Source organism: Sphaerodactylus townsendi, linkage group LG13 (assembly GCF_021028975.2).
Source record: "Sphaerodactylus townsendi isolate TG3544 linkage group LG13, MPM_Stown_v2.3, whole genome shotgun sequence".
In the NCBI taxonomy this organism is placed as follows: domain Eukaryota; kingdom Metazoa; phylum Chordata; class Lepidosauria; order Squamata; family Sphaerodactylidae; genus Sphaerodactylus; species Sphaerodactylus townsendi.
Genome location: NC_059437.1, coordinates 3547862 through 3573140, shown reverse-complemented (window position 1 = coordinate 3573140; position 25279 = coordinate 3547862). Strand labels below are relative to the sequence as shown.

At 46.3% G+C, this 25279-nt stretch overlaps 1 protein-coding gene across 1 annotated transcript; it reads left to right on the top strand.

The window, feature by feature from the left end:
- Window positions 1–25198, top strand: LOC125443072 (putative bifunctional UDP-N-acetylglucosamine transferase and deubiquitinase ALG13). Its single transcript, XM_048514952.1, has 7 exons — window positions 1–64; window positions 3663–3725; window positions 6079–6247; window positions 12557–12682; window positions 14755–14795; window positions 16981–17164; window positions 24277–25198. Exons 3-7 carry the CDS (start codon window positions 6082–6084, stop codon window positions 24537–24539), a joined length of 780 nt encoding a protein of 259 aa, XP_048370909.1. The 5' UTR covers window positions 1–64; window positions 3663–3725; window positions 6079–6081; the 3' UTR covers window positions 24540–25198.
- The last annotated feature ends 81 nt before the right edge of the window (window positions 25199–25279 follow it).

Genomic DNA, 25279 nt, shown 5'->3' with positions numbered 1-25279 from the left:
TCCTCCAGATCCAGACTGTGAAACTACAACTGTATTTACTACAGCAGAAGATGCAACAAACTTGGTAAGCATGTTAAGATGATCGGTAGGATTGTCTGAAAAATCTAGAATACAAACAAAATGGGGCAGGACATTATATATATATATTTAATTTATTTACAAAATGTATTATGCCCCAAAATGTATTATGGGAGCAGCAGTGGCGTAGGAGGTTAAGAGCTCATGTATCTAATCTGAAGGAACTGGGTTTGATTCCCAGCTCTGCCGCCTGAGCTGTGGAGGCTTATCTGGGGAATTCAGATTAGCCTGTACATTCCCACACACGCCAGCTGGGTGACCTTGGGCTAGTCACAGCTTCTCAAAGCTCTCTCAGCCCCACCTACCTCACAGGGTGTTTCTTGTGAGGGGGGAAGGGTAAGGAGATTGTAAGCCCCTTTGAGTCTCCTGCAGGAGAGAAAGGGGGGATATAAATCCAAATTACTCCTCCTCCTCCTCTTCTCCTCCTTCTCCTTCTTCTTCTTCTTCTTCTTCTCCTTCTTCTTCTTCTCCTTCTTCTTCTTCTTCTTTCTTCTTCTTCTTCTTCTTTCTGGCCTCACAAGGGCCACCAAAGTGACTAGCAAATTATAACATGCACAATAAAAACAGCACTTTAAAACCAACTCTCAACAGAAAACAAATATTGAAACTATTGAAAACAGGGCTAAAATACAAAGACATAAAAGCAGCAATTCATACACTGATCAGGAAGGAAGCATCACTGAGAGTATGTCAAAGAAAACAAAAAGGTTTCACCTGCTGGCAGAAGATGGCATCAGAAGGGGCCAAACTATGGTAATCTCCAAGCTGCTGCTTAACTAAACCCAGGGTATGGGGACACAAAGTAGATCCTCAAAGATGACCTTAGCAGTCAGGGGGGTTGATGAGGGGCCGGGCGGTTCTTCGGCTCTGTTGGTCCCAAACAATGGCGGTTTTTGAAAGTCAGCACCAGCATCTTGAATTGTGCCCAGAAGCAAATTGGGAGCCAGTTATTTGAGTTCCAATTTTATAATAATAATATTAATAATAAGCCTTTATTTGGCATAACAATAATCATAACACAATAAAAAACCTGAGATAAAAGGTATACAAATACAAAGGTTTAAGATAAAAGGTATACAAATACAAAGGTTTAAGATAAAATATAAATTATTGATTGTGCATCACCTCCAGTAAAAATTGTGCAACCAATTCACAAGTTTCATTGTCAGAATTGTCCAGAAGAAAAGGAAGATACTTGATTCTTCCGACCACTAGGTATCCTAGAAAGAATGTTGGAATATTTTGATCTGATATTAGCAGATTTAGGGCAGCAAAGCAGTTGATGTGCCAATGTTTCAATTTGTTGTTCACCACAAGAGCATACCCTTTAAGCTCATTTCCAAAGTTGTTAAATCTACCTGCATAATGAAAAGCGAGGAGGGGAAAACAGTGAAGCGAGAAACAGTGTAGAGGGCTCTTCTCTGCATTGGATTAGTCAAAAAATACAAATAGGGAGCCATCCTGTTTTGATATAGGGGTATTGAAAGATGTGAAGTTGAACAAGTTTTCATAGCTTAGCCCTAAATAGAAATTAATCCATTAAACTTCCAACAATTTTTGTTTTAACAAAGTTGTAGGATTCCTGAACTGAATGGCGAGGAAAAGCGAGGAGTCGAGAGATATACCAAGTGATTCAATCTTTCTTTTAGATCAGAGAGAACCATGGATTAGCCACAATTATCAGACAAAAGTAGGTGGTCAGTGAGTGCTCATCATGCGAGAAATGCAATGAAATGAAATTTAAAAGCTCTCAACCAAGCCCTATAAACTAATGAATTTTGGCCCAGTTCTAGAAACAGAGGGCCTTATACTGATTTTACAATTTGGCAGGCCCATAATTTTTACGGAAAAAATTTGGATTGGACAGTATTCAAGAATTAAGTCAACTACTTGGAGACCAGATGGAGTACTCCATAAAGTAACTTCTTCTATCTTAGAGTTAAAGATTTTTTTTAATGCTGCTGGGACAAGGGAGTGGCCCTTTCCATAAAAGAAGCGTGCAATGGCAGAATAACTGATGGTAGCACCTGCAATAGCAGCTTTTTTGTGGGGTAACCAGGAGAGGTTATAAGAAAATGTAATTCCAAGATATTTGCTGCACTGGCACTTTATTAATCGCCCAGTTATGTTTTTTGTATTGTTTGGCAAAGATCAAAATCTTGGTCTTTTGATCATTGATGACTAGTCCGTTATCTGTACAGTACTGCCCACATCTATTCAGCAGTCGACTAAGTCCAACTTTTGAGCGAGATAGAAGGATGGTATCATCAGCATATAGAAGTATTGGAATATGCCTTGAGCCTAGTACAGGAGGCATGGTTATTAATTTCCAATAAGGCTGATGGAAGGTCACTCAAAAATAAATTGAAAAAGGTTGGTGCTAACACACAGCCTTGCCTCACACCTTTAAAGGTAGAAATAGAATCCAGTCGTAGAGACCTTCAAGTAGGCACTTAACTCTGCAGTTTGTGTTGGTATAAAGTTGCCTGATTAGAAAAAGAAGTTTATTGTCTATTCCTTGTATAGCCAATTTATTCCAAAGACGTTCTCTAGAGACTGTGTCAAAAGCTGCCTTCAAATCAATGAAGGCAGCATAAAGTTTGCTTCTTGGACTTTTGGAGTATTTATTAACCAAATGCGTAAGAAGCATAGCATGGTCTAACGTGGATTTCCCCCTCGTGAAGCCTATTTGCTCTGGGCCAATAGTTCCAATTTTGACTTCTGCTGTCTTTGTGACCTGCTCAGTTCTGTGTTAATTTACATCAGATATGTGTCAGTTTACAGCATCAAGCTTCCCTTCAACGAGAGAAGTGAAGGTTTGTGTCTTCATAAAGATTAGCTTCAGGAATAAGCATGCAGTGCATAGGAGAGGACGTTCCTAGAAGGCAGGTATCCAGGGAGCAACATTTGTTTCCTGCGCCGGCAGCAATGTGCTGGTGTGACCCTATGGTGGTCCCTGAGCATATTTGCCCCACCCCCCATCTAGATTGCGCTGCCCATTAACAGGGTTCCCAGAGAAGAGATTTTATATTCAAAACTTGTGAAACATTTTCGTTTCAATAAATAATATTTCTGGATGCCAGATTGAAAGTTGTTTCTCTTAAACTCTGGTCCCTTCTGCACATGCAAAATAATGCGTTTTCAAACCACTTTCACAACTGTTTGCAAGTGGATTTTGCCATTCCGCACAGCTTCAAAGAGCACTGAAAGCGGTTTGAAAGTGCATTATTCTGCATGTGCGGAATGAGCCTCTGATTTTGCAGCTTCATTTTGTTGAAGTGTTGGGAGCACCTTTTATTAATACACTGTTAAGACTGCTACCCACAGTTAGTAGAGGTTTTGCTTTATAACTATGTTATGTCTACTTTGTCCAGCCTGCATGGTGCAGTGGAGAACCAGGCTTAATTGCCCACTCTCTGGGTGACCTTGGGCCAATCACAGTTCTCTCTGAACTCTCTCAGCCCCACCAACCTCACAAGATGTCTGTTGTGGGGAGGGGAAAGGTGGTTGTAAACCTCTTTGAAAGTCCTTAAAGGTAGAGAAAAACAGGGCCTAAAAACCAACTCTTCTTCTTCTTCTTCCAGGATGGGGGAACAGGGTCTGTCTCTTCTCAAGAAGGAGTTGCTTCATACAGTTACTCCCAGAAGGTAAACATTGTCCTAGTTTCCTCGCCAGTGTGGCTGGTTAAAGGCTCCAGGATTTCAAAAGGCACTTCTGGGTTAGAGTGAACACGAAATTTTTCCAGTCCATCATCCCTGGTTCATACATTACTACCCTGTTTCCCCGAATATAAGACATCCCCGAAAAATAAGACATAGTAGAGGTTTTGCTGAAGTGCGAAATATAAGGCATCCCCTGAAAGTAAGACATAGCAAAGTTTTTGTTTGGAAGCATGCCCGACGAACAGAACACAGAAAAATAAGACATCCCCTGAAAATAAGACATAGCGCATCTTTGGGAGCAAAAATTAATATAAGACACTGTCTTATTTTCGGGGAAACACGGTAAGTTCACAAATCAGGGCTGGCCCCCCCCCAACCTATATAACAGTCAGATGTGAGTTAAGGATTTTTCATATTTACCATGCGCAGTACCTGACTTGTTTTAGGACCACACTGCACATAGAGAATGGGTCAATCGGTTTTTCTGACTTGAAATGGTATCAGGGTTTGACTGTTGGGGAAACCTCTGTGTTTGTGGACTTCCTCGGCAGACTGGATAGCTCCTCCTGAGGCAGCGGTTCTCAACCTGTGGGTCGCGACCCCTTTGGGGGTCGAACAATCCTTTCACAGGGGTCGCCTAAGACAATCGGAAAACACATATTTCCGACGGTCTTAGGAACCGAGACACAAATAATTTTATGGTTGGGGGTCACCACAACATGAGGAACTGCATTAAAGGGTCGAGGCATTAGGAAGGTTGAGAGCCACTGTCCTAAGGCCATTCCAAGTCAAGAAAACAGTATGAGGAATTCTTCACCGTCCTGTTTCAGTGCATGGGATGTGAGAAGCTACAAATTGTACCCGGCTCTTACACAGAATGGGAGCTCAGTCCTTGTTCCATAATGTATTCCCTTATGTCAGGGATGGCGAACCTTTTTGAGACCGAGTGCCCAAATTGCAACCCAAAACCCACTTATTTATCGCAAAGGGCCAACACGGCAATTTAACCTGAATACTGAGGTTTTAGTTTAAAAAAAAACGTTTCTAGGCGTGCATTACTCGGGAGTAAGCTTGGTGGTAGTTGGTGGCTTTGCTTTGAAGCAACCGTGCAACTCTTCCAACGGGTGAATCACAACCCTAGGAGGGTTTACTCAGAAGCAAGCCCCATTGCCAGCAACCGAGCTTACTCCCAGGTAAAGGATTGTGGTTTAGTTCTTCGCATGAAAATCAGTTTAACAGCGTTTTACTGGGTTACCTACACTGCTTCCCCAAAACTAGGTCTTAGGTTTAATGCTAATAATCAAGCCCAGCAGCCCAGGCAAGCCTAGATGTGTTGGGGGGGGGGGGGCTCTGTTTCGCGGTGCCCGCAGAAGGGGAGCTCTGGGTGCCACCTCTGGCACCTACCATGGAGTTAAACCATGCACCTTATGTGTTCCATAATGTATAGATTCACAGGCATTGTTCTCATTTTGTGAGCATGCATACTAGGGTCCTCATTACACAAGAAGCATTACCTCCAACCTAACTTGCTGCCACAGGAGGTGGTGATGGCCACTAACCTGGATAGCTTTCAAAGGGGCTTGGGCAGATTGATGGAAGAGAAGTCGATTTATGGCTACCAATCTTGATCCTCCTTGATCTGAGATTGCAAATGCCTTAGCAGACCAGGTGCTCGGGAGCAGCAGCCGCAGAAGGCCATTGCTTTCATCTCCTGCATGTGAGCTCCCAATGGCACCTGGTGGGCCACTGCGAGTAGCAGAGAGCTGGACTAGATGGACTCTGGTCTGATCCAGCCGGCTTTTTCTTATGTTCTTAACTTGTGTGAGACATTTCATTTAATGGAAGACCTTAGGGCTGCGGACAACACACAGTTTTTCAGAGGGAGAATCCAGAGTCCAGGGTTCATGTGCATAGCTGTGGGATCGGTAGCCTATTGGCGGAGAGCTGGCTCATGGAAAGAAACTGTTCCTTCTCTCACAATGCATTTTGCTGGGCACTTTTAAAAAAGACCTTGGTGTAGTAATACCTAATTTTTTTTTAAGCCTTTTGCTTTGGATCTGCCCATTTTAGTTTGAATTCTGTAATTCAGAGAAAAACAATTATGGGGCACAGTGGCGGAAAATGACGAGGCAGTGGGGAAAGTGGGCTGAAATTAATTTTTCACAATTTTGAGAGTGTCACGGTCACTTTGGAGGATTTCTGCAGGCAGGAGGGATTTCCACGCTCAGCGTATGACTTTTTGCCCCCCCCCCCCCCACCTCCCTGGAAATACAGCATGTGCTCAATTGTCTCCCCTTCTTCTTTTCCTCTTTTTTGGGTTGCTGGGCCCCCTTTGCAGGCAATGCTGAATTCTGCCATCATCTCAAACTCTTCCTGTGACAACACGGCTCCAAGCACCGCCTTTTCGTCCAGTTTGGCCGCTACCTCTCAAGTCAATGGGACCGCCTCTGCCCCCCAGAATGGGGTTCAACCTATCTTGGTGTCCCCTTCTACAATGGGGCGGCCAGGTAGAATGCTGACTTTATTTTGTTTTGCTTTGAAAGTCTCCCTAAAATATTCGGAGAGGTTGGATAACCACATGTCTCTCTTCTAAAGTATCAGGATTAACATCCGTCCTGACCAAATGATTCCTGACCGCTACCATTAGCTAGCCCAGGGGTCTGCAACCTGCGGCTCTCCAGATGTTCATGGACTACAATTCCAATCAGCCCCTGCCAGCATGGCCTGATGGGATTTGTAGTCCATGAACATCTGGCAAGCCGCAGGTTGCAGACCCCTGGACTAGACTCTTCCCTACCCCTTGTGCCTCAAGGTTTTTGTAGCACTTCCAAAAATATGTGAATCTGGGGGCAGGGACAGAGGCAGATGGAGAAAAGTACCGTGTCAATGTGGAAAGACGGTTTTGACCGTCCTATGACATTTGTTTTTAAGAACACATTTACACTTCCTGTTTTAATATTAAGGACTGAAGGTACCTTAAATGGTGCAAGATTAAGAGAATGCTGGGATCATACATAGTCACACACGGAACTATCTTCTAATGAATCACTCAGTCCATCAAATAAATCATTGGGGTGTTGTGTGGTTTCCGGGCTGTATGGCCATGTTCTAGTAGCATGTTCTCCTGATGTTTCGCCTGCATCTGTGACTGGCATCTTTAGAGGATTTTCAGAGATGCCAGCCACAGATGCAGGCAAAACGTCAGGAGGAAATGCTGCTAGAACACAGCCATACAGCCCGGAAACCACACGGCACCCCAGTGATTCTGGCCATGAAAGCCCTCAACAATATAAAGAAATTATTGTCTATACAGACTGGCAGCAGTTTTGCAGAATCTTGCATGGAGGTCTTTCCTGGCACCTATTTCCTGGTCTTTTTTTAACTGAGGATGCTGGGGTTTGAACTTGGGAAACAGAGTCTCTTTCAGTGAGCCATAGGGGTATCCTTTGCTCCTCTTGTTCATCTTGGGGGATTGCCTTTTCTAAGTATAGCAACTGAGGATCTGTGTGGTTAGGAGGTGAAGGGTCAGGGAGAGAGAGACAGAGGCCCTTTCCACACGGGCCATTAACAGCGCCCTGGGGATGGCAAAAACGCTGTCCCCAGGGAGCTGTTCGCACAGGGGGCACAGCTGCTGTGCAGCCGCGCCGTCCTCGTGCCTCCTAAGCGGTGCAAAGCTGTTGTTTTCTGACCTCGCTTCCTCAGCGAGGTTTATGGAAAACCGCTGCTGTGCGAACGGCAGCGGCTCGAAGGCGCCCTCCCCCCTTGTAACTGTTGACCTACCATCGCTGCGGCCGTCCAGCACGTCGCCGAGGCCTGGGGACACGCCCCCCCGCCCTGTGACGCCAGAGCGGTCGCGCAGGGCAGGGGGGCGTGTCCCCAGGCCTCGGTGACGCACCAGATGGCCGCAGTGATGGTAGGTCGACCTGGCGACAGCACTCCGCGGCGCCATCTTCCCGGTTGTTTCTGGGACCATTCGTGCGAACGGTCCCAGGGGGGTTGGGTCGGCGTTGTGTACGCTGACCCAACCCCAATCGTGTCCGTGCGGAAACGGCCAGAGAGAGAGAGAGAGTGAGAGTATATGACCATGGATAAATCTGGCCACAGGGAGATGGCCAGCATCTCTGTCAGCATTTTCTCAGCTACCTTTGGAAAAGCCTTCTGAATCCCCAGAGCCTGGCTGACATAGGCCTACTTTTCGCAGCACGAGTAGCTTGCAGCCAAGTGCTTTGCTAGGGCACGGCACCCAGACAGAGGAAACAAGCAAGATCCTGGCAGAGCCTGGGCTTGCTAACTCTTCCCACTAGAAAGGGTTTCATTAGTTCATTAGCTAGTGGCTCCTTCCAGACTTTTCAAAGGAACTCTGATTATACTCCTATCCCTCAGCATTTATTGGATCTGTCAGACTCCGGGAACAGACTGACCTAATCCGTCCATCACCCTTGTAGGGGTAGAGAAGAAGAAGAAGAAGAAGAGTTTGGATTTATATCCCCCCTTTCTCTCCTGCAGGAGACTCAAAGGGGCTGACAATCTCCTTGCCCTTCTCCCCTCACAACAAACACCCTGTGAGGTGGGTGGGGCTGAGAGAGCTCCGAGAAGCTGTGACTAGCCCAAGGTCACCCAGCTGGCATGTGTGGGAGTGTACAGGCTAATCTGAATTCCCCAGATAAGCCTCCACAGCTCAGGCGGCAGAGCTGGGAATCAAACCCGGTTCCTCCAGATTAGATACACGAGCTCTTAACCTCCTACGCCACTGCTGTCATCAGCTGAGCCTTCAGTATGTACTGAGCTGACCATGACAGGGTGGCATTTCTGACCCCCTCAGTTCAGATAATCAGAAATATGCTCCATGGTAAAGGTGGAAATGTATGGGAACCCAGTGGGGCTTTTGAGGCAAGAGACGTTCGGAGGTGGTTTGCCGTTGCCTGCCTCTGTTTAGCGAACCTGGCTTCCTTGGTGGTCTCCCATCCAAATAATGACCAGGGCCGACCTGCTTGGCTTCTGAGATTTGATGAAATTGGGCTAAGCTGAGCCATCCAAGTCAAACCTGTTGTTATTGGATATCGAAGAGATAGAAAAAGTGCAGAGAAGGGCAACGAAGATGATTGAGGGACTGGAGCACCTTCCTTATGAGGAGAGGCTGCAGCGTTTGGGACTCTTTGGAGAGGAGACGGCTGAGGGGGGATATGATTGAAGTCTATAAAATTATGCACGGGGTAGAAAATGTTGACAGAGAGACATTTTTCTCTCTTTCTCACAATACTAAAACCAGGGGGCATTCATTGAAAATGCTGGGGGGAAGAATTAGGACTAATAAAAGGAAACACTTCTTCACGCAACGTGTGATTGGTGTTTGGAATATGCTGCCACAGGAAGTGGTGATGGCCACTCACCTGGATAGCTTTCAAAGGGTCTTGGACAGATTTATGGAGGAGAAGTCGATTTATGGCTACCAATCTTGATCCTCCTTGATCTCAGATTGCAAATGCCTTAACAGTCCAGATGCTCAGGAGCAACAGCCGCAGAAGGCCATTGCTTTCACCTCCTGCACGTGAGCTCCCAAAGGCACCTGGTGGGCCGCTGCGAGTAGCAGAGAGCTGGACTAGATGGACTCTGGTCTGATCCAGCTGGCTTGTTCTTATGTTCTTATGTTCAGAAGACTCAAATCTTCTAAACAATTTTTTTGTGTTTTCCTCAGTCCCTCCACTGCCACCGTTGCCTCCCGCTGGGCTTGTCATTTCCATTCAAGTGCAGACTTCAGTTCCATAACCTTTTAAACTATATTTACGATGGCAGAAGCAAATCCTGAAGTGTAGCATATCCACTTGCTCTGTGGTCTTCACCTGCAGCTATTTTTGTTGCGCATCTCTCATCAGTGGTTCAGCCACTTGATGGTGCTCTAGTGATATCAGTGTTAGATTTATCGAGATTGGGATCCAGTATGCATGTGCAGGCAAAATAGCGATGATTGGGAAATCCTGTTAGGGTGACGTTTGCTGCTAGAGATAGCCAAAATCACAGCTTTTTCTAAAATAAAAATAAAGGCTACAATAAGATGGCAGGAGGCACTGGCAAACACGATTACATGGTTTTAAGCTGTACAAGTGCCCTGGAAAGCAAAGCAGTTTTCTCACTGCACCTGAATTCTAATATTCATGAAACTTGGAGGCAGCTGGCTTTAGAACTGCACTGATCATGAGGGGGAGGGGGGAAGCCACAATTATAGTGATCTGGTTAATGCGGAAATTAGACCCCCGGCATCTTCCGAGCTGGTGCCCTTTTCTTGGGGGGCCGAAAGAAAATTCGCAGAAAGCTTTCATTGCAAACTCTTCCACAAATGGAGGGAGGTCTCATAGCAAGTCTAAATGTGTTCCCCCATTCCCATCTGAAAAGTGCCTTTCCACAAAATTTAATTAACCGAAGCTGCAGCACCGATGAATTGAGATATTAAATAGTTTTCCAGCGCTTACAAATGGAAATGGATTTTTTTTTTTTAATCTCTGTGCGCTTCATTCAAAGCAGCTGTCGGGGCAGTTTTAATGGGGATTTAGTAATCTATTTATATTGGAATCTAATTGTTTAGTTTCTGATTGTGTTTAATTGTATTATGATTTAACTTTGTTGTACACCGCCCAGAGCCCTTCGGGGACAGGGCGGTATATAAAACTAAACAATAGGTAGGTGGGTGGGTAGGTGGGTGGGTGGGTGGATGGATGGATGGATGGATGGATGGATGGATGGATGGATGGATGGATGGATGGATGGATGGATGGATGGATGGATGGATGGATGGATGGATGGATGGATGGATGGATGGATAATTATAAACAGTCTCCGATGAAAACGATTTGATTTTAAGTTAGTAAAAACATAGAAGACCCCCCTCCCCACCCCCCCGGTGGAGATTAAGAATACATTAAAAAAACCCATTAATCTGAAGATCCGGAGTTGGTATGCAAAACAGCCCAAGCTGTAGGCACCAGCAGTTTCATGGAGGGAGTTCATTGGCTGCCACGGAAGAGCCGTGGTCTGTAACACCTCACCTTGCCTGGGGGGCGAACACACAGTGTAAGGGCCTCTGCAGAAGCGCTTGACTGCGACCCTTATTTGTACGGAAGTAAGCAGTTTTTTTTAAGTGATCTGGTTCCAGGCTGTTCAATGGTAAAGGCCAACACTTTGAACTGGACTCAGAAGCAAACGGACATCCCATGCTAAACTATTTTATTGGGTGTCAGGCTTGCTGTTGTCCTTTGCACCAAGTGAAGAAGAAGAAGGGTTAAATTTATATTCCCCTTTCTCTCCTATTGGAGACTCAAAGGGGCTTACAAACGCCTTTTCCTTCCCCCCTCATAACAAACACCCTGTGAGGTAGGTGGGGCTGAGAGAGCTCCGGAGAACTGTGACTAATCCAAGGTCATCCAGCTGGCGGGTGTGGGAGTGCACAAGCTAACCTGAATTGACCAGATAAGCCTCCACAGCTCAAGTGGCAGAGCGGGGAATCAAACCCGGTTCCTCCAGCTTAGAGTACACCTGCTCTTAACCACTACGCTACTGCTGCTCCTGCATTCAGGCACTCTTCAAAGACAGCTCCACACCCCCCTGGAAGTTGCTCAACCTGTTTTCAGTTGTGGCTTGTCTAGGCGCCCATATCCTGCTGATTCTGGGATGGCCGTAGCCATTGCACTAGCCAGAGTTCAGGAAACGGGATTATGTGCCGCAGGAAGCAAAGCCTCTGGCTGTAGGGATGGATACAATAACGCCCCCCTTCAGCTGTGAACCTGTTCTTTTAATACATAGGTGTCAAACTCGTGGCCCTCCAGATGTTATGGACTACAGTTCCCATCATGCTGGCAGGGGATGATGGGAACTGTAGTTCATAACATCGGGAGGGCCGCGAGTTTGACTCCTGTGTTTTAATACAATGCATGAACTAGGAAGAGAGTTCGGCTAGCAGCAAGCCATTGCTGCCTGGCTGGCCCCTGCTCTCAGCTGTTTGCAGACCACGTGGTGGGCCCACCCACTTGATGTGTACCATGTGGTAGCCAGTTCCGTTTTGAGATGAAAATGTCTGTTAGTGTGCTTTATTTTGTGGGAAGCCGTTGGCTGCCCTCCCTCTTATTTTTTTCAAAAGAAAGTTACTGGAATCTGTGCGTTCTGAGCCGCGGACACCTTGAATGCGGCACCTGGTTGAAGATGGGCAGGAGCAATATTTGCCTTGTATTGTCAAAGGCTTTCACGGCCGGAAGCACTGGGGTGCTGTGTGGTTTCCGGGCTGCGTGGCCATGTTCTAGTAGCACTTTCTCCTGATGTTTCACCTGCATCTGTGGCTGGCATCCTCTGAAGATCCTCTGAAGATGCCAGCCACAGATGCAGGCGAAACGTCAGGAGAGAATGCTGCTAGAACATGGCCACATCCCGGAAACCACACAGCACCCAAATATTTGCCTTCTTCGGGGGCAGGGGGCTGCGACGGCTTTCTGATGAGGGGAAAGGGGCAAGTTAGGAGAACCATTGTGGCTCTTCCGGTTGTGGGCTGAATACTGAACCAGGAACGGGGCAGAGTGGGGGCTCACTCCACTCCCACCCACCCCTTCTGTTTGGTACTGCTGTTGTTGGAGTTCAGCCCTGTTTCTCTTCTTGAAGAGTGGGTGTGATTGGAGCCAGGGGAGGAAGACTGGGACTCGCACCCTCAACCAGCGCTGACAGGCTTAAGCTGTCCTTGTCACTGTGGACATTCTGTGCGAACGGGTCAGGATCTGCTTTATAGACTCCAGTGCACTAAAAACCTGACTTGATCCTTGTCTGACTCTCTTCAATAGTTGTGATTCCTTCAGTACCATACTCTTATCAGTCAACTCCCCTTCCTCCTGGCAGTGACGTGGGGGACAACGGAGGTGTCACTCCCCCTTACTCCTGCGACCCTAGTGGTAGTGACCTTCCAAGAGGTAAGTATCTGTTTACCTTGGATCTTGGGAAACTGGAGAGCCTCCCTTTCTCTTGTTAATTGTGAAAATGCTTTGTGCGTTTCTGGGAATGGGGGGAACATCCTGATGTAAATGCTTTGAATAAACAGTATATACCCCACTAAAACATTCCCTTCTCACTGGACACAGTGGCCCTTTCCCCACTTACCGTTTGCTGCGCGCTACTGCCCCCAAATAGCGTGTGGTCCAGCGGTGCTCCCCACGAGTCCGGGCGGCGACAACGCAGCCGCCTCGACTCTGCGCTCCAACATCCCTTCAGCGCGCGTCGTTTCTGATGCTGGAAAAAACAGCACCTTCTGACAGCCCCGCGCAGACCCCGACCCTGCGCCGGAAATCGCTCGCGCTGGGAGTGGCACGCAGGAAATCGTAAGTGGGAAAAGGCCCAGTGTGTAACAGACTTCCCTCTGTGATACATGTCTGAAAATGCCAGCCGCAGATGCAGGCGAAACGTTAGAAACAAGATCTACCAGACCACGGCCCCATAGTCTGGAAAACCCACAACAACCAGTGGAATCCAGCCACGAAAGCCTTCGATAACACATCTTTTTCACTGACTTTATAATGACTGAAAGTTCAGGTCCAAAGGAAACCGTACATAGAAATAAAGTTTGGATTAATAGTTGCTTTGGCTATTGAGTGGCAGTCTATAGTATGCCATACTGAAGAAGCAAGGAGCGGCAGCAAATTGCATAGGCGTGATGCTCTGTGAAATTTAAATTCCAAATCATTTAAATTTAAATCATTTAAATTCCAAATTCCGCAAGAATTGGAATTCTTGAAGCATTATGGCGCCCCTGCTCGGTTACATCTAGATTACCCTCCTGTGGAGGAGTCTGGCCATTCCCTAGTCTCGAGAGGGCCTTAAGAAAAAAGGTTTGCTGGGCGCCATCTACTATGGTATTACCCCTGTTTTTAATGAAATTCAGTACATTTTAACGGTGGAGCCTCTGTGGGTTGCTGTTGTTTTAATTGTACAGTTTGCTCCTGAACTTGATTTGTATTAGTTTTGTTGCATACCGCCCGGAGCCCCTCGGGGATAGGGCGGTATAAAAATCTTAATTAATTAATTAGAAAGCAAGGTAGAATGATTCAGAACTCCAGAATCTGGGAAGAAGTTTAGAAGCATTCTTAATTAAAGCTCAGGTTGTTTCCATTTCCAGGTTTTTACATTGGCCGCATCCCTGTGAGTGAGGGCTTGTGTGCTCCATTCAGAATTATCATGCAGAACAAAACGTTGGCTGCTAAAGGTTTCTTACATCAACAGAGTTGTGACCCTGCTTCTGTGGAGCTTCTAAATCCGTCTGTTTTGGGGAAACATCTGAGAATCATTGCTTAAGGCAAACTCTGGCCTGCACAGCATGCTAAAAGGCCAGCTCACACAAACAGCAAAACGGTTTGGAGTACAGGGGTTTTAACCTGCTGCTTTGAAGGCAAGGAAGAGTCAGTTCGTGGCAGGAAGAAGCTCAGTTTGCAGAGAAGCCAGCTGTGCTGTCTTGGTTGACTTCCTGTGATAAGGGAGCTGTAGGTTTATACCAGCTGTTTCCAAAGCCAGACCAATCTGCATACTGCTCTTTCAGACAGTTTTTAAAAAATATTTGTTGTGTGCTTCTTATCCCACCTATTTTTGTTCATGTCTGAACTGCAAAGGCCTAGCGTGCTACCAAAATGAAGTGTGTGTTTGAGAGAGACCAGGTCAAAATTCAGGTGTCTAACTGGGACACCTGATTGGTTGTTTATTTTTTCAATTGATACAGTTTGAATTGCAAGAAGTCATGGGGCTTTTGATCATATCAATAAAACTTGTACCATTCTACAAAATATAATAATTTAAGTATAGTCAAACTGTTCAGCAAACAGTTCTCGTATTTGTATGCTCTATTAGTGTAGAAAAAATAAAACTCTATTAGTGTAGAAAAAAATATTTATGAATCCATTGGGCAGGGCTTTTCTGTGCATCCAGATGTTAACCTTCAAATGTTTTCTTGATTGGTCATTGTAGTAGAAGAACAGTCACTATTTCCTTTTCTTTTCAGATCCAAAAGTTGTGCAGTATTATTTCAATCTGGGTTTGCAGGTAAGTGCTTTTCTGAGATATGTGGGTCAGCTGTTCCAAGATATCTTGGTCAACTCACTGAGTCAGACTTATCTCCTTAAGAGTCTGCACCTGTTTTTTCACAGCTGAGATGTTCTGGTGATCTGTCTAGACTGTTTCATTTGTTTGTTCTTGAACAGCTAAAACCCGAACCTAGACTTTTGGCAAAAGACCTGGGTCAGGGAATACTGATTCTGCTGAATTTTTAAAAAATTTGCTACTACTTTTTGCACTTTATGCCCCCAAATACTTTAACTCCTTTGGAATCCAGAGCGATGTACCTGTTACTCCCAAGTCAAAATTGGATGTGTCATGAAAGCCCTAATGCAGTGACGGTGAATCTTTTCGAGACCGAGTGCCCAAATGGCAACGCAAGACCCACTTATTTATCACAAAGTGCCAACAGGGCAGTTTAACCTGAATACTGAGGTTTTCGTTTAGAAAAAAACAATTGGCTCTGAGACGTGCGTTACTCGGGAGTAAGCTTGGTGGTAGTCAGAGGCTTTGCTTTGAAGCAACTGTGCAACTCTTCCAATGGGTGAATCACGACCCTAGGAGGGTTTACTCAGAAGCAAGCCCTATTGCCAGCAACCAAGCTTACTCCCAAATAAAGGATCACGCTTTAGTTCTTCGCATGAAAATCAGTGGGGTTTAACAGCACTTGACAGGGTTACCTACACTGCTTCCCCAAAACTAGGTCTTAGGTTTAATGCTAATAATTGAGCCCAGCGGCCCAGGCCAGCCTAGATGGGGGGGGGGTAGGGGGGGATCTGTTTGCGCATGCCCACAGAGAGGGCTCTGAGTCCCACCTCTGGCACCCATGCCATAGGTTCACCACCACTACCCTACTGGATCCCACCTCAAAATCCTATTTAGTCAAATGTCTGGTTTCTTACAGTCCTTGAAAATGTGTGGCTTTTTCATGTGTGGCCAAGTGAAGTTAAATACTCTTCCTGTCACAATTCATTTTAACCAAGAGGGAGACACAAGGCATTCTCCCCCAATACTGGTTTGCAGTAGCCATTGAGCGACTCTCCTGAGACATCACAGAATAGGAGTTGAATCCAGATGAAATTTTCCCTCAACAGAATGGTGTATTCCCACCTCTCCTCTCATACAACAACCTGCAAAACTCAAACCGCTGTTCTTGGGGGGGGGGGGGGGGGTCTGCAACAGGAAGGGGAAATCAGTCAAAAGTATCAAACTTAGTCTGATCCCACCCTACAACTGTACTGTGGAGCAAAACTCCCTCTCCAGACTTCACTGTCTTCTGATTCATTAGAATCACAGAGTTGGAAGAGACCACGAGGGCCATCCAGTCCAACCCCCTGCCATGCAGGAACACACAATCAAAGCACTCCTGACAGATGGCCATCCAGCCACTGTTTAAAAACCTCCTAAGAAGGAGACTCCGCCAACCTCCAAGGCAGTGGATTCCACTGTCGAACAGATCTTACTGTCTGGAAGTTCTTCCTGTTGTTTAGATGGAATCTCTTTTCCTGTCTTTGAATCCATTACTCTTTGAATTCATTACTCTTTGAATCCATTGGGACTCTTTAGTTTGGAGAGGAGACGTCTGAGCGGGGATATGATCGAAGTCTATAAAATTATGCATGGGGCAGAAAATGTTGACAGAGAGAAATTTTTCTCTCTTTCTCACAATACTAGAACCAGGGGGCATCCATTGAAAATGCTGGGGGGAAGAATTAGGACTAATCAAAGGAAACACTTCTTCACGCAAGGTGTGATTGGTGTTTGGAATATGCTGCCACAGGAGGTGGTGATGGCCACTAATCTGGATAGCTTTAAAAGGGGCTTGGACAGATTTATGGAGGAGAAGTCGATTTATTGCTACCAATCTTGATCCTCTTTGATCTGAGATTGCAAATGCCTTAACAGTCCAGGTGCTCGGGAGCAACAGCTGCAGAAGGCCATTGCTTTCACCTCCTGCATGTGAGCTCCCAAAGGCACCTGGTGGGCCACTGCGAGTAGCAGAGAGCTGGACTAGATGGACTCTGGTCTGATCCAGCTGGCTTGTTCTTATGGTCTTATGTTCTTATGTACTCCTTGTCCAAGTCTCTGGAGCAGCAGAAAACAAGCTTGCTCCATCTTCATTAGACTGCCTCAAACACTTGGTTATGCAAACCTTTTTTTCTTCTCTGGCAAGTATTATCACCAGGCCTGCTGGAACCCTATGATGTATGTCCAGTCACTGCCACAGTCTCCACACATGGAAACTTACCAGGCATACCCAGAGACAGTCCCTGTCATAGATCAGTCAATGGCACCAATATACCCTGAAGCTGGGAGGAGCGACGGGCGCCAGATTCCTGCGGACAATTCAGCAAATGGTCAGTATTTGGGTTGAACCAATGTTTACGTATTGCTTTCTTCTTCTTTTTTGGCCCAGCAAATATACTTCCTGTGGTATATTTAAGAGCCAGCATTTTTGTAATAGTTAAGAGTGGTGGATTCTCATCTGGAGAACTGGGTTTGATTTCCCACTCCTCCACATGCAGCCTCTTGGGTGACCTTGGGCTACTCACAGTTCTCTCAGAATTCTTTCTGCCCCACCTACCTCACAGAGTGTCTGTTGAAGAGAGGGGAAGGGAAGGTGATTAAAGGTGATTTTAGACTCCTTTAAAAGGTAGAGAAAAGCAGGGTATAAAGACCAGCTTTTACTCTTCTGCAGCTTCAGGGCTTAACTGGAGTTACATAGTGTGAGGTAGCCGTGGAGGGGTTTCGATCTGCACCCTGGTATATCAGAGATTACTGTTAACCTGGATTAAAATGAAAGGCAAATAAACCTTGCTATATCTGTAAAGACTGGCAGGTTTATTGCAGCATCTGAGACTTTTAAGGAAACAACAACTGGATGGAAAACTCCTGGTGTCCTTTTACCGCTGTGCTATAGAGACTGTCTTAACCTACTGCATCTGTGTATGGTTCTCCAGTTGCCCAGTGGCAGATAGGAAGGCGCTCCAAAGGGTGATCACTACTGCACAGAGGATTATCGGCTGCCCTCTCCCCTCCTTAGAAGAACTCTATAATTCCCGAAGCCTAAAGAAAGCCCAAAATATTCTGAGAGACCCGTCTCATCCAGCACACTCTCTTTTTGAACTGTTACCATCCGGCAGACGACACAGGTCTATCAGAACTAGGACAAAGAGGCTTAGAGACAGCTTCTACTCTAGAGCTGTGGCTATGCCGAACTCCAGGGCTTCGTGTTGATGTGTTTGGGGCTGTGTAGGGATGGGTGGAGGAAGGGGAAAGTGAGGATGGGGTATGAGTCTGGAATTGTGTGCATCGAGGAATGCTGCTGTAAATTTCGTTGTGTGTGCACAATGACAATAAAATGCTTATACTTATGCTTATTTGATGGATGTTTGGGCGAAGCCATGACTCAGTGGTGGAGCATCTGCTTGGCATACCGGAAGTCCCAGGTCCAATCCCTGCATTGCTTGTTAAAATGCCCAGTGTTGTTAGATCTTGGAAGCTAAGCAGGGTTAGCCCTGGTCAGTCTTTGGTAAGGAAGACCACCAAGGAAGTCCAGGGTCACGACACAGACAATGGCAGACCACCACTGAACGTCTGTTGCAGGGGTCTTCAAACTACAGCCCTCCAGATGTTCATAGACTACAATTCCCATGAGCCCTACCAGTTAGCCATGCTGGCAGGGGCTGATGGGAATTGTAGTCCATGAACATCTGGAGGGCCATAGTTTGAAGACCCCTGGTCTGTTGCCTTAAAAAAGGGGCATGGGTCACCATAAATCATCTGTGACTTCATGGCAAAAAAAGCTGGGTGGTGAAAATACCTTTGCCGGACCCCCTGGAGAGCCATGGCCAGGCTGAATTGACAATACTGGCCTTGTTAGATGGATGTTCTGTTCCAGTACATGGAGTAGAATCCAGTCCATCATATATACACAGTTATACAGCTGGCAGATAAATATGCCGTAAGCACGAAATACTGTAATAGTAGGCCTGAATTATTAGTTATGTTATTTATAATGGTGAAAACGTATCCCCTTAAAGATTGCAACAAGGATCGTAGCAGAGTAACATAGCCGCTGTAGTTCTATAAAAACTACACGGTTACACAGTCACAATAAATGCCAGCTCCCAACTAACATCCAAGCGTGTTGACAGTGATAAACTCCAGGTGCAAATATACTTTATGAGCTGCTCATTTTGTGCTTAGCGCTTCATCAGAACATGTTTATGGAGATCTCTGTCTTTGTCCCAATTGTCACTCCTTTCACGATCTACTATATTTCTTTGCCATTTTAATATAAAGCAATCCCTCCGATCTGCCGTAACTCTTAGCTTATGTTGTGGCAGTTTCCCAGTTTGCAGTACTCTGCAGTCAAAGAGATTCAGCAGGCGACGAATTGCCCACAGCATGTTAATTTCTGCGCAAAGAGTAAATGAATCCAGAATAAGAGGAGTGGCTGTTGCACCAACCGTGGTAGGGATAAGAAGTCTGAAAAGATTGACTTTGTGGGTTTGTCCTCAAGTCACAGCTGACCTTTGGCAACCCTGGGGGGTTTTCATGGACAGAGATGGTTTGCCGTCCCCTGTCTCCACATCACGCCCCTGGTATTCCTTGGAGGTCTCCCATCCAAATACTTGCCAGGGTCAAGGCCAAGAATGTGTCACTGTCCCAAGTTCACCCAGCAAGTTTCTGTGGCAGAGTGGGGATTCGATTCTGGGTTTCCCAGCTTCTAGTATGACATCTTAACTCCGTGGTGGCAAACCTTTGGCACTCCAGATGTTATGGACTACAATTCCCATCAGCCCCTTCCAGCATGGCCAAATAGTCATGCTGGAAGGGGCTGATGGGGATTGTAGTCCATAACATCTGAGTGCCAAAGGTTCGCCACCACTGTCTCAACTGCTATACCAGGGGTCTGCAACCTGCAGCTCTCCAGATGTTCATGGACTACAAATCCCATCAGCCCCTGCCAGCATGGCCAATGGGAATTGTAGTTCATGAACATCTGGAGAGCCGCAGGTTGCAGACCCCTGTGCTATACCGTGCCAGCTCTCTGAAAGATTGACTAATTATTAGACTAATATAGTATCTGTTGTGTGAGATAGGAAATCTTCTGTCATGTTTGACCTTTTACACAAATTGTTGTTGACACCTTTTACGCAAATTATGACTTAGCCATACCACACTGGAGTTGTCATCCTGTGAAGTTGCTTTCGTGGATTTTCATGGTGACGTTAAGGTTAGCAAAAGTGTGCCCTTGTGGGGGGGGGGCGGGGGGGGTTGTTAAAATATTCGGTCTCCGGCTTGTGAATGTTGGATATTTGGTATCCTCTTATCCTTTGGGGTTAGAGACTGACTTGTATGTGTTGTGTGGGCAGCACAAGAGTATTGTTGGCTTGCATGACTGTGAATGGCCCCTGTGCTGATTTTGGATAGAAATATCTGACTGCCTCATGCATCTCCTTGTCTTGGATAACCCCCCTGCACGCACGCGCGCGCACGCACGCACACACACACACACACACACACACACTCACTATTTGCAGAGTCAATCTGGCATCCAAAGATATCTGGTGTGATTGGGTCGATTCTTATGTGAGAAGAGGGTTGGTTTTTCAGGGATATTGGTGCCAAGCTGTGCAAGGCTTTAAAGGTCAATACCAGCACCTTGAATTGAGCCTGCAAGTATATAGGAAGGAGCAGCAGTGGCATAGTGGTGAAGAGCAGGTGTACTCTAATCTGGGGGAACCGGGTTTGATTCCCCGCTCTGCCTCTTGAGATGTGGAGCTTTTCTGGGGTATTCAGATTAGTCTGTGCGCTCCAATGCACGCCAGCTGGGTGACCTTGGGCTAGTCACAGTTCTTTTGAGCTCTCCCAGCTCCACCTACCTTACAGGGTGTTTGTTGTGAGGGAGGAACGGAAAGGAGTTTGTAAGCCCCTTTGAGTCTCCTTACAGGAGAGAAAGGGGGATGTAAATTCAACTCTTCTTCTTTTTCTTCTTTTTCTTTTTCTCCTCCTCCTCCTCCTCCTCCTCCTCCTCCTCCTCCTCCTCCTCCTCCTCCTCCTCCTCCTTCTTCTTCTTCACCACCAACACCACCACCAACAACAACTCCAACTCCTGCTCCCAGGCATATTTCTGTAGAATGTTTTTCACCTCTCCAGGGAACCTAGAATCTCTAAACATAGGGCGCCATGACTTCATGAAAACGAAGACGGCCCTGTGGGACAAGCATGGCTTTGCCTGAGGGATGGAAAGAGGAAGAGCCTTAATTGCTTTTGATCCTGTCCAGATGTGAGGAGAGAGAAGAGGCAGCTGCTGGGGGGAGGGGGTTGTGTCCTTAAGTGACACCCCCTACTTCAGCAGCAACTGGCTTGACCCAAGATATTTATGTGCCAACATTCAAATAGTATATCTTTCTCCACCCCTGATGTACACACTGGTTTCTGATATCTGATGTACACACTGGTTTCCCAATAGATAACAAAAGGTACAATCTACTAGGACCGTGGTGGCGAACCTTTGGCACTCCAGATGTTATGGACTACAATAAATTCCCATCAGCCCCTGCCAGCATGGCCAATTGGCCATGCTGGCAGGGGCTGATGGGAATTGTAGTCCATAACATCTGGAGTGCCAAAGGTTCGCCACCGCTGTACTAGGAAGTTCTCCTGTGTGCAGTCATTGAAGTGAAGGACCCCTGCTAGAGATCTGAGGCGCAGAAGAGCTTCTTTCCCTCACGGGTGACTCACTGCCCCTCCATTTTCCTCTATTCTGTCTTGGCTCTTCCCTAAACAATTTGGTGTGGTATCATAGAACTTGCATGTGACTGAATTGTCTTCAAGGTTGTGTATCTGACTCTGAGCAGCTGAAATTTTGATCCAGAGCAGTGTTTACCAACCTTTTCGATGTCACGGTACCCTTGACCTCACTCTTCATATCTCACGGTACCCTTGCCATCCCCCCACCTTCCCCTCCCAGTGCCCCCGCTTGCCCCCCCACCTTCCCCTCCCAGGGTGAAGGGAAGAACTGGGGGGGGAGGAGAAGTAACTGCTGACAGCATGGCAGGCCCTGCCCCGAGCCAGCTCCATGTCCTTGCTGGCACCGGCAGGAGACACCACAAAAGTGAGGGGGGGTTGGCATTGCCACGGTACCCCTGAGACATGCTCACGGTACCCCAGGGTACCATGGAACCCTGGTTGAAAATCACTGATCCAGAGTCTACTGGATGTGCTCTGATCTTTCCTTTGGTGGACCATTTTTCTTATCAAAATAGTCCTCTTTAAACTTGTTTTCTGCCTACAGAAGAAAACAATATCTCCTCCCTGCCCCGAGATGGAAAAAAAAACTGCTTCAAGGGATTTATTTTGATAATAGCCGTTAGAGAAAGAGGTCAGCACTCTTCCTTCTGGGCAAAATGTGTGATTCAAATTGCTGCTTCCAATATATATAAACTTGTTCAAACCTTTATTGGTTAATCATGGCCAGTTTCAATCTGTCACAGCATAGTAACGGGTTCAAAATGTTTAAGCCAAAAAGCTTAAGCCGACAAAGGAATAAAATCAGATAAATATTTTATTCATGCCAACAGACGGGCAAGACAGCATCAGGGGAGCCACGTTAAAATGGCTGCTGTCTCTTACTTTTATAGGTTACATCAGAATAGCAGTAAAAAGAATACACCCCAAAGTTCATCATCATCAATCAATCATTTGAAAGGGTGGAGATCATCCCCTTACTCAAAACATTTGGGGCAAACTAGTGCCCTTATTGGAAGATGTCAGTACTCAGCTTTTGACGTCTTATGAACATAGGCCCAACTTCCCCTTATCAGTTATTGTTTTCTACCGTCCTACTTTTCTAGACAAAGAGCCTAAACATTTAGCCATGTTCTTGCTTTGTATCAGAAAAGAGCAGACTCAAGGTGCCGGGCCGGGGCAAGAAGACCTCGAAAACAACTCAGTTCATAATCTCATACATTCCCATGTAGAATTGAGAACAAAGGGTATCTCATCCAGGCTTTTTGCTGATCTGGCTAGTAACAAAAGCCAGAAAGCAAAAGGCTCATACTTTTGGTTCATCTTTAATTGATCACAATTAAAGCATAAAATCATAAAGGCAATGCAATTAGAGAAAATATCAGTATGGAAACTTGAAAGATTTTTCAATACTTGTTCTGCGCCTACAAATCTGTAGGGTTGATTGTTTAGGGCAGGGCTGTCACACTCCTTTTTTATATAAGGACTGCAAGTGTCATAAATGTGACTCGGTTGGACTTGGATTGGGGGGGGGGCTGCCTCAGCTGGTGAGTCCCCAGCAGGCTCCCCAGCCCAGATTGGCACAGGGGGTGGCGTGGTGGTGGCTACCTTGTCTTGAGAGGGCTTATCAGGCCTGCAAGCCAGCTGGGGCAATCCCCCCTTGCTCCTAATGTGGCCTGGCCAGATCAAAAGCGGTGGGAGCCGGGAAGGTTCGTGGGCCTAATAAACCCTCTCACGGAGACGGAGACGGAGGAGGGGGAGGGGGAAGGGGAAGGGGAAGGGGAAGGAGAGGAGTTTGGATTTATATCCCCCTTTCTCTCCTGCAGGAGACTCAAAGGGGCTGACAATGTCCTTGCCCTTGCCGCTTTCCCCCACAACCTAAACACCCTGTGAGGTGGGTGGGGCTGAGAGAGCTCCGAGAAGCTGTGACTAGCCCAAGGTCACCCAGCTGGCGTGTGTGGGAGTGTACAGGCTAATCTGAATTCCCCAGATAAGCCTCCAAAGCTCAGGCGGCAGAGCTGGGAATCAAACCTGGTTCCTCCAGATTAGATACACGAGCTCTTAACCTCCTACGTCACTGCTGCTCCTACGCCACTGCTGGCCCCAGCTGTATGTCTGACACCCCTGGCTTGGGGCATGCTATCTTTTGATTTGATTTTTCTTTGATTGTTATGCTAAACACACGAGGCTGCTTTCTCATGGGTCTTTCAATCTCTTGACTAGCAGCGTGGTCTACTCTTGACTAGCAACCACTCTTGCTACAACCTGAGCCTTTTAGCTGGAGATGCCGGAGAATGAATGAACCCGGGGCTTTCTCATGCAAAGTAGATGCTTTACTGAGTCACAACCCCTCTCTGAATTACGTTTTTTGTAATACGGAGTGTAAAAAACAAAAAAATATTCGAACTGGTTCTTTCTGGCTAATGCACGACGCTAAGTTTTTGTTCCTTCTCGATTTTGTAAGATGGTGCACTTCTATCCACGTCTCACAAAGGCAGCTATAATGAGGCTTTGTTAATATGCAAATAGATTTAATTGGTTGACAGGCAGGTGATTAATCAACTAAAAGCTCTGTAATCCGTTGATGGCTCTTGCAGGCCCAGGCAGATTAAGAATAGCTTTCTGTGGCCTTTAAAAGAAAAGAGAGAGGGTTTGAAAAATCGGCTCATGTTCTGTCTAATGATTTCAGCAAACGTTTTTCCCCCCTCAGGTATCGGAGACCCGCCTCCATCCCACGGTGCCGTTTATTACCCTGTGGTAACCGATCCCTACAGCCAGCCGCCACCGTCAGGTTTTGATGCTTGCGTCCCCTTAGCGCCTGCCTATCACTACGTCAGCCCCTGGTATCCAGTGAATCTTCCCTATGGGAATTCGTCACGAATCCACAATGCTGTGAACCCAGGGCAATTTCACCAAGTTGCCTATGTCGCCTCTTCAAATCCCACACCTCATTATGTCGCTCAGAGTATGTAAAACAGGGAGGATTGGGCCACTAAATTATTTGCGACCTGTGTCTTTTCCCCACCTTGGTTGTTTCCTTCACAAGACACTTTGGTTTGATTTTGCACTTTTTTCGAAACGTAGACGCTGGTTTGTAAATGGTGGGGGGGAGTATATTTAATACCTTACTAGCATGTATATATAGGACACTGTGTGACATTAAACTTATGTGTATGATAGCTAACGGCCGCTGAATCAAAACTGAAACCATGTTTTGTAGCTTTCCCGAGAGCCGATGGACCATCAAAAAGGTTGCCTGACATGTTTTCTTAACCCAAAATACCTTGGTGTTGTGCAAACCTGATCGTTTTTTTGTATTCTAGCAGTTTAACTCTGATTCTGGTACATCTCTCTCTCTTCGTCCCTTTCATTGAGCAAACGGAAGATTCTTGGGGGTTGGAGGACAGTCATTGCTGCATTCTTGCAGTCATTTCTACACTAAATGAAAAAAAAACCCTGGCATATTTCTCTGTAGAGCATCCTCTCATTTTAACGTGGTCTGTTTTTGAGGGGATTGTCTCTGGCCGCGTTTTGTGCTGCCAATTCCTGTCACCGGTGTGACTTCCGATTTGTAACAGGCACTTTTGCACTTAACGGTTTCCACGGAACGGTTGGGGTTCAACTGAGCACAAACTGCACTAAATAAAAAAAATGAACACTGTAACTCCAGGTGTTTTTTTTTTCATCGGTTGTTCATTGAGCAAAGGAATCCG

What these genes read in the sequence shown, in the direction of transcription:
- LOC125443072 (XM_048514952.1), top strand. Translation starts at nt 6,082, where the DNA reads ATGCTGAATTCTGCCATCATCTCAAACTCTTCCTGTGACAACACGGCT. An exon ending in TTCTACAATGGGGCGGCCAG is followed by an intron (nt 6,248 to 12,556) that starts GTAGAATGCTGA and finishes TCTCTTCAATAG; the next exon opens with TTGTGATTCCTTCAGTACCA. An exon ending in TGGTAGTGACCTTCCAAGAG is followed by an intron (nt 12,683 to 14,754) that starts GTAAGTATCTGT and finishes TTTTCTTTTCAG; the next exon opens with ATCCAAAAGTTGTGCAGTAT.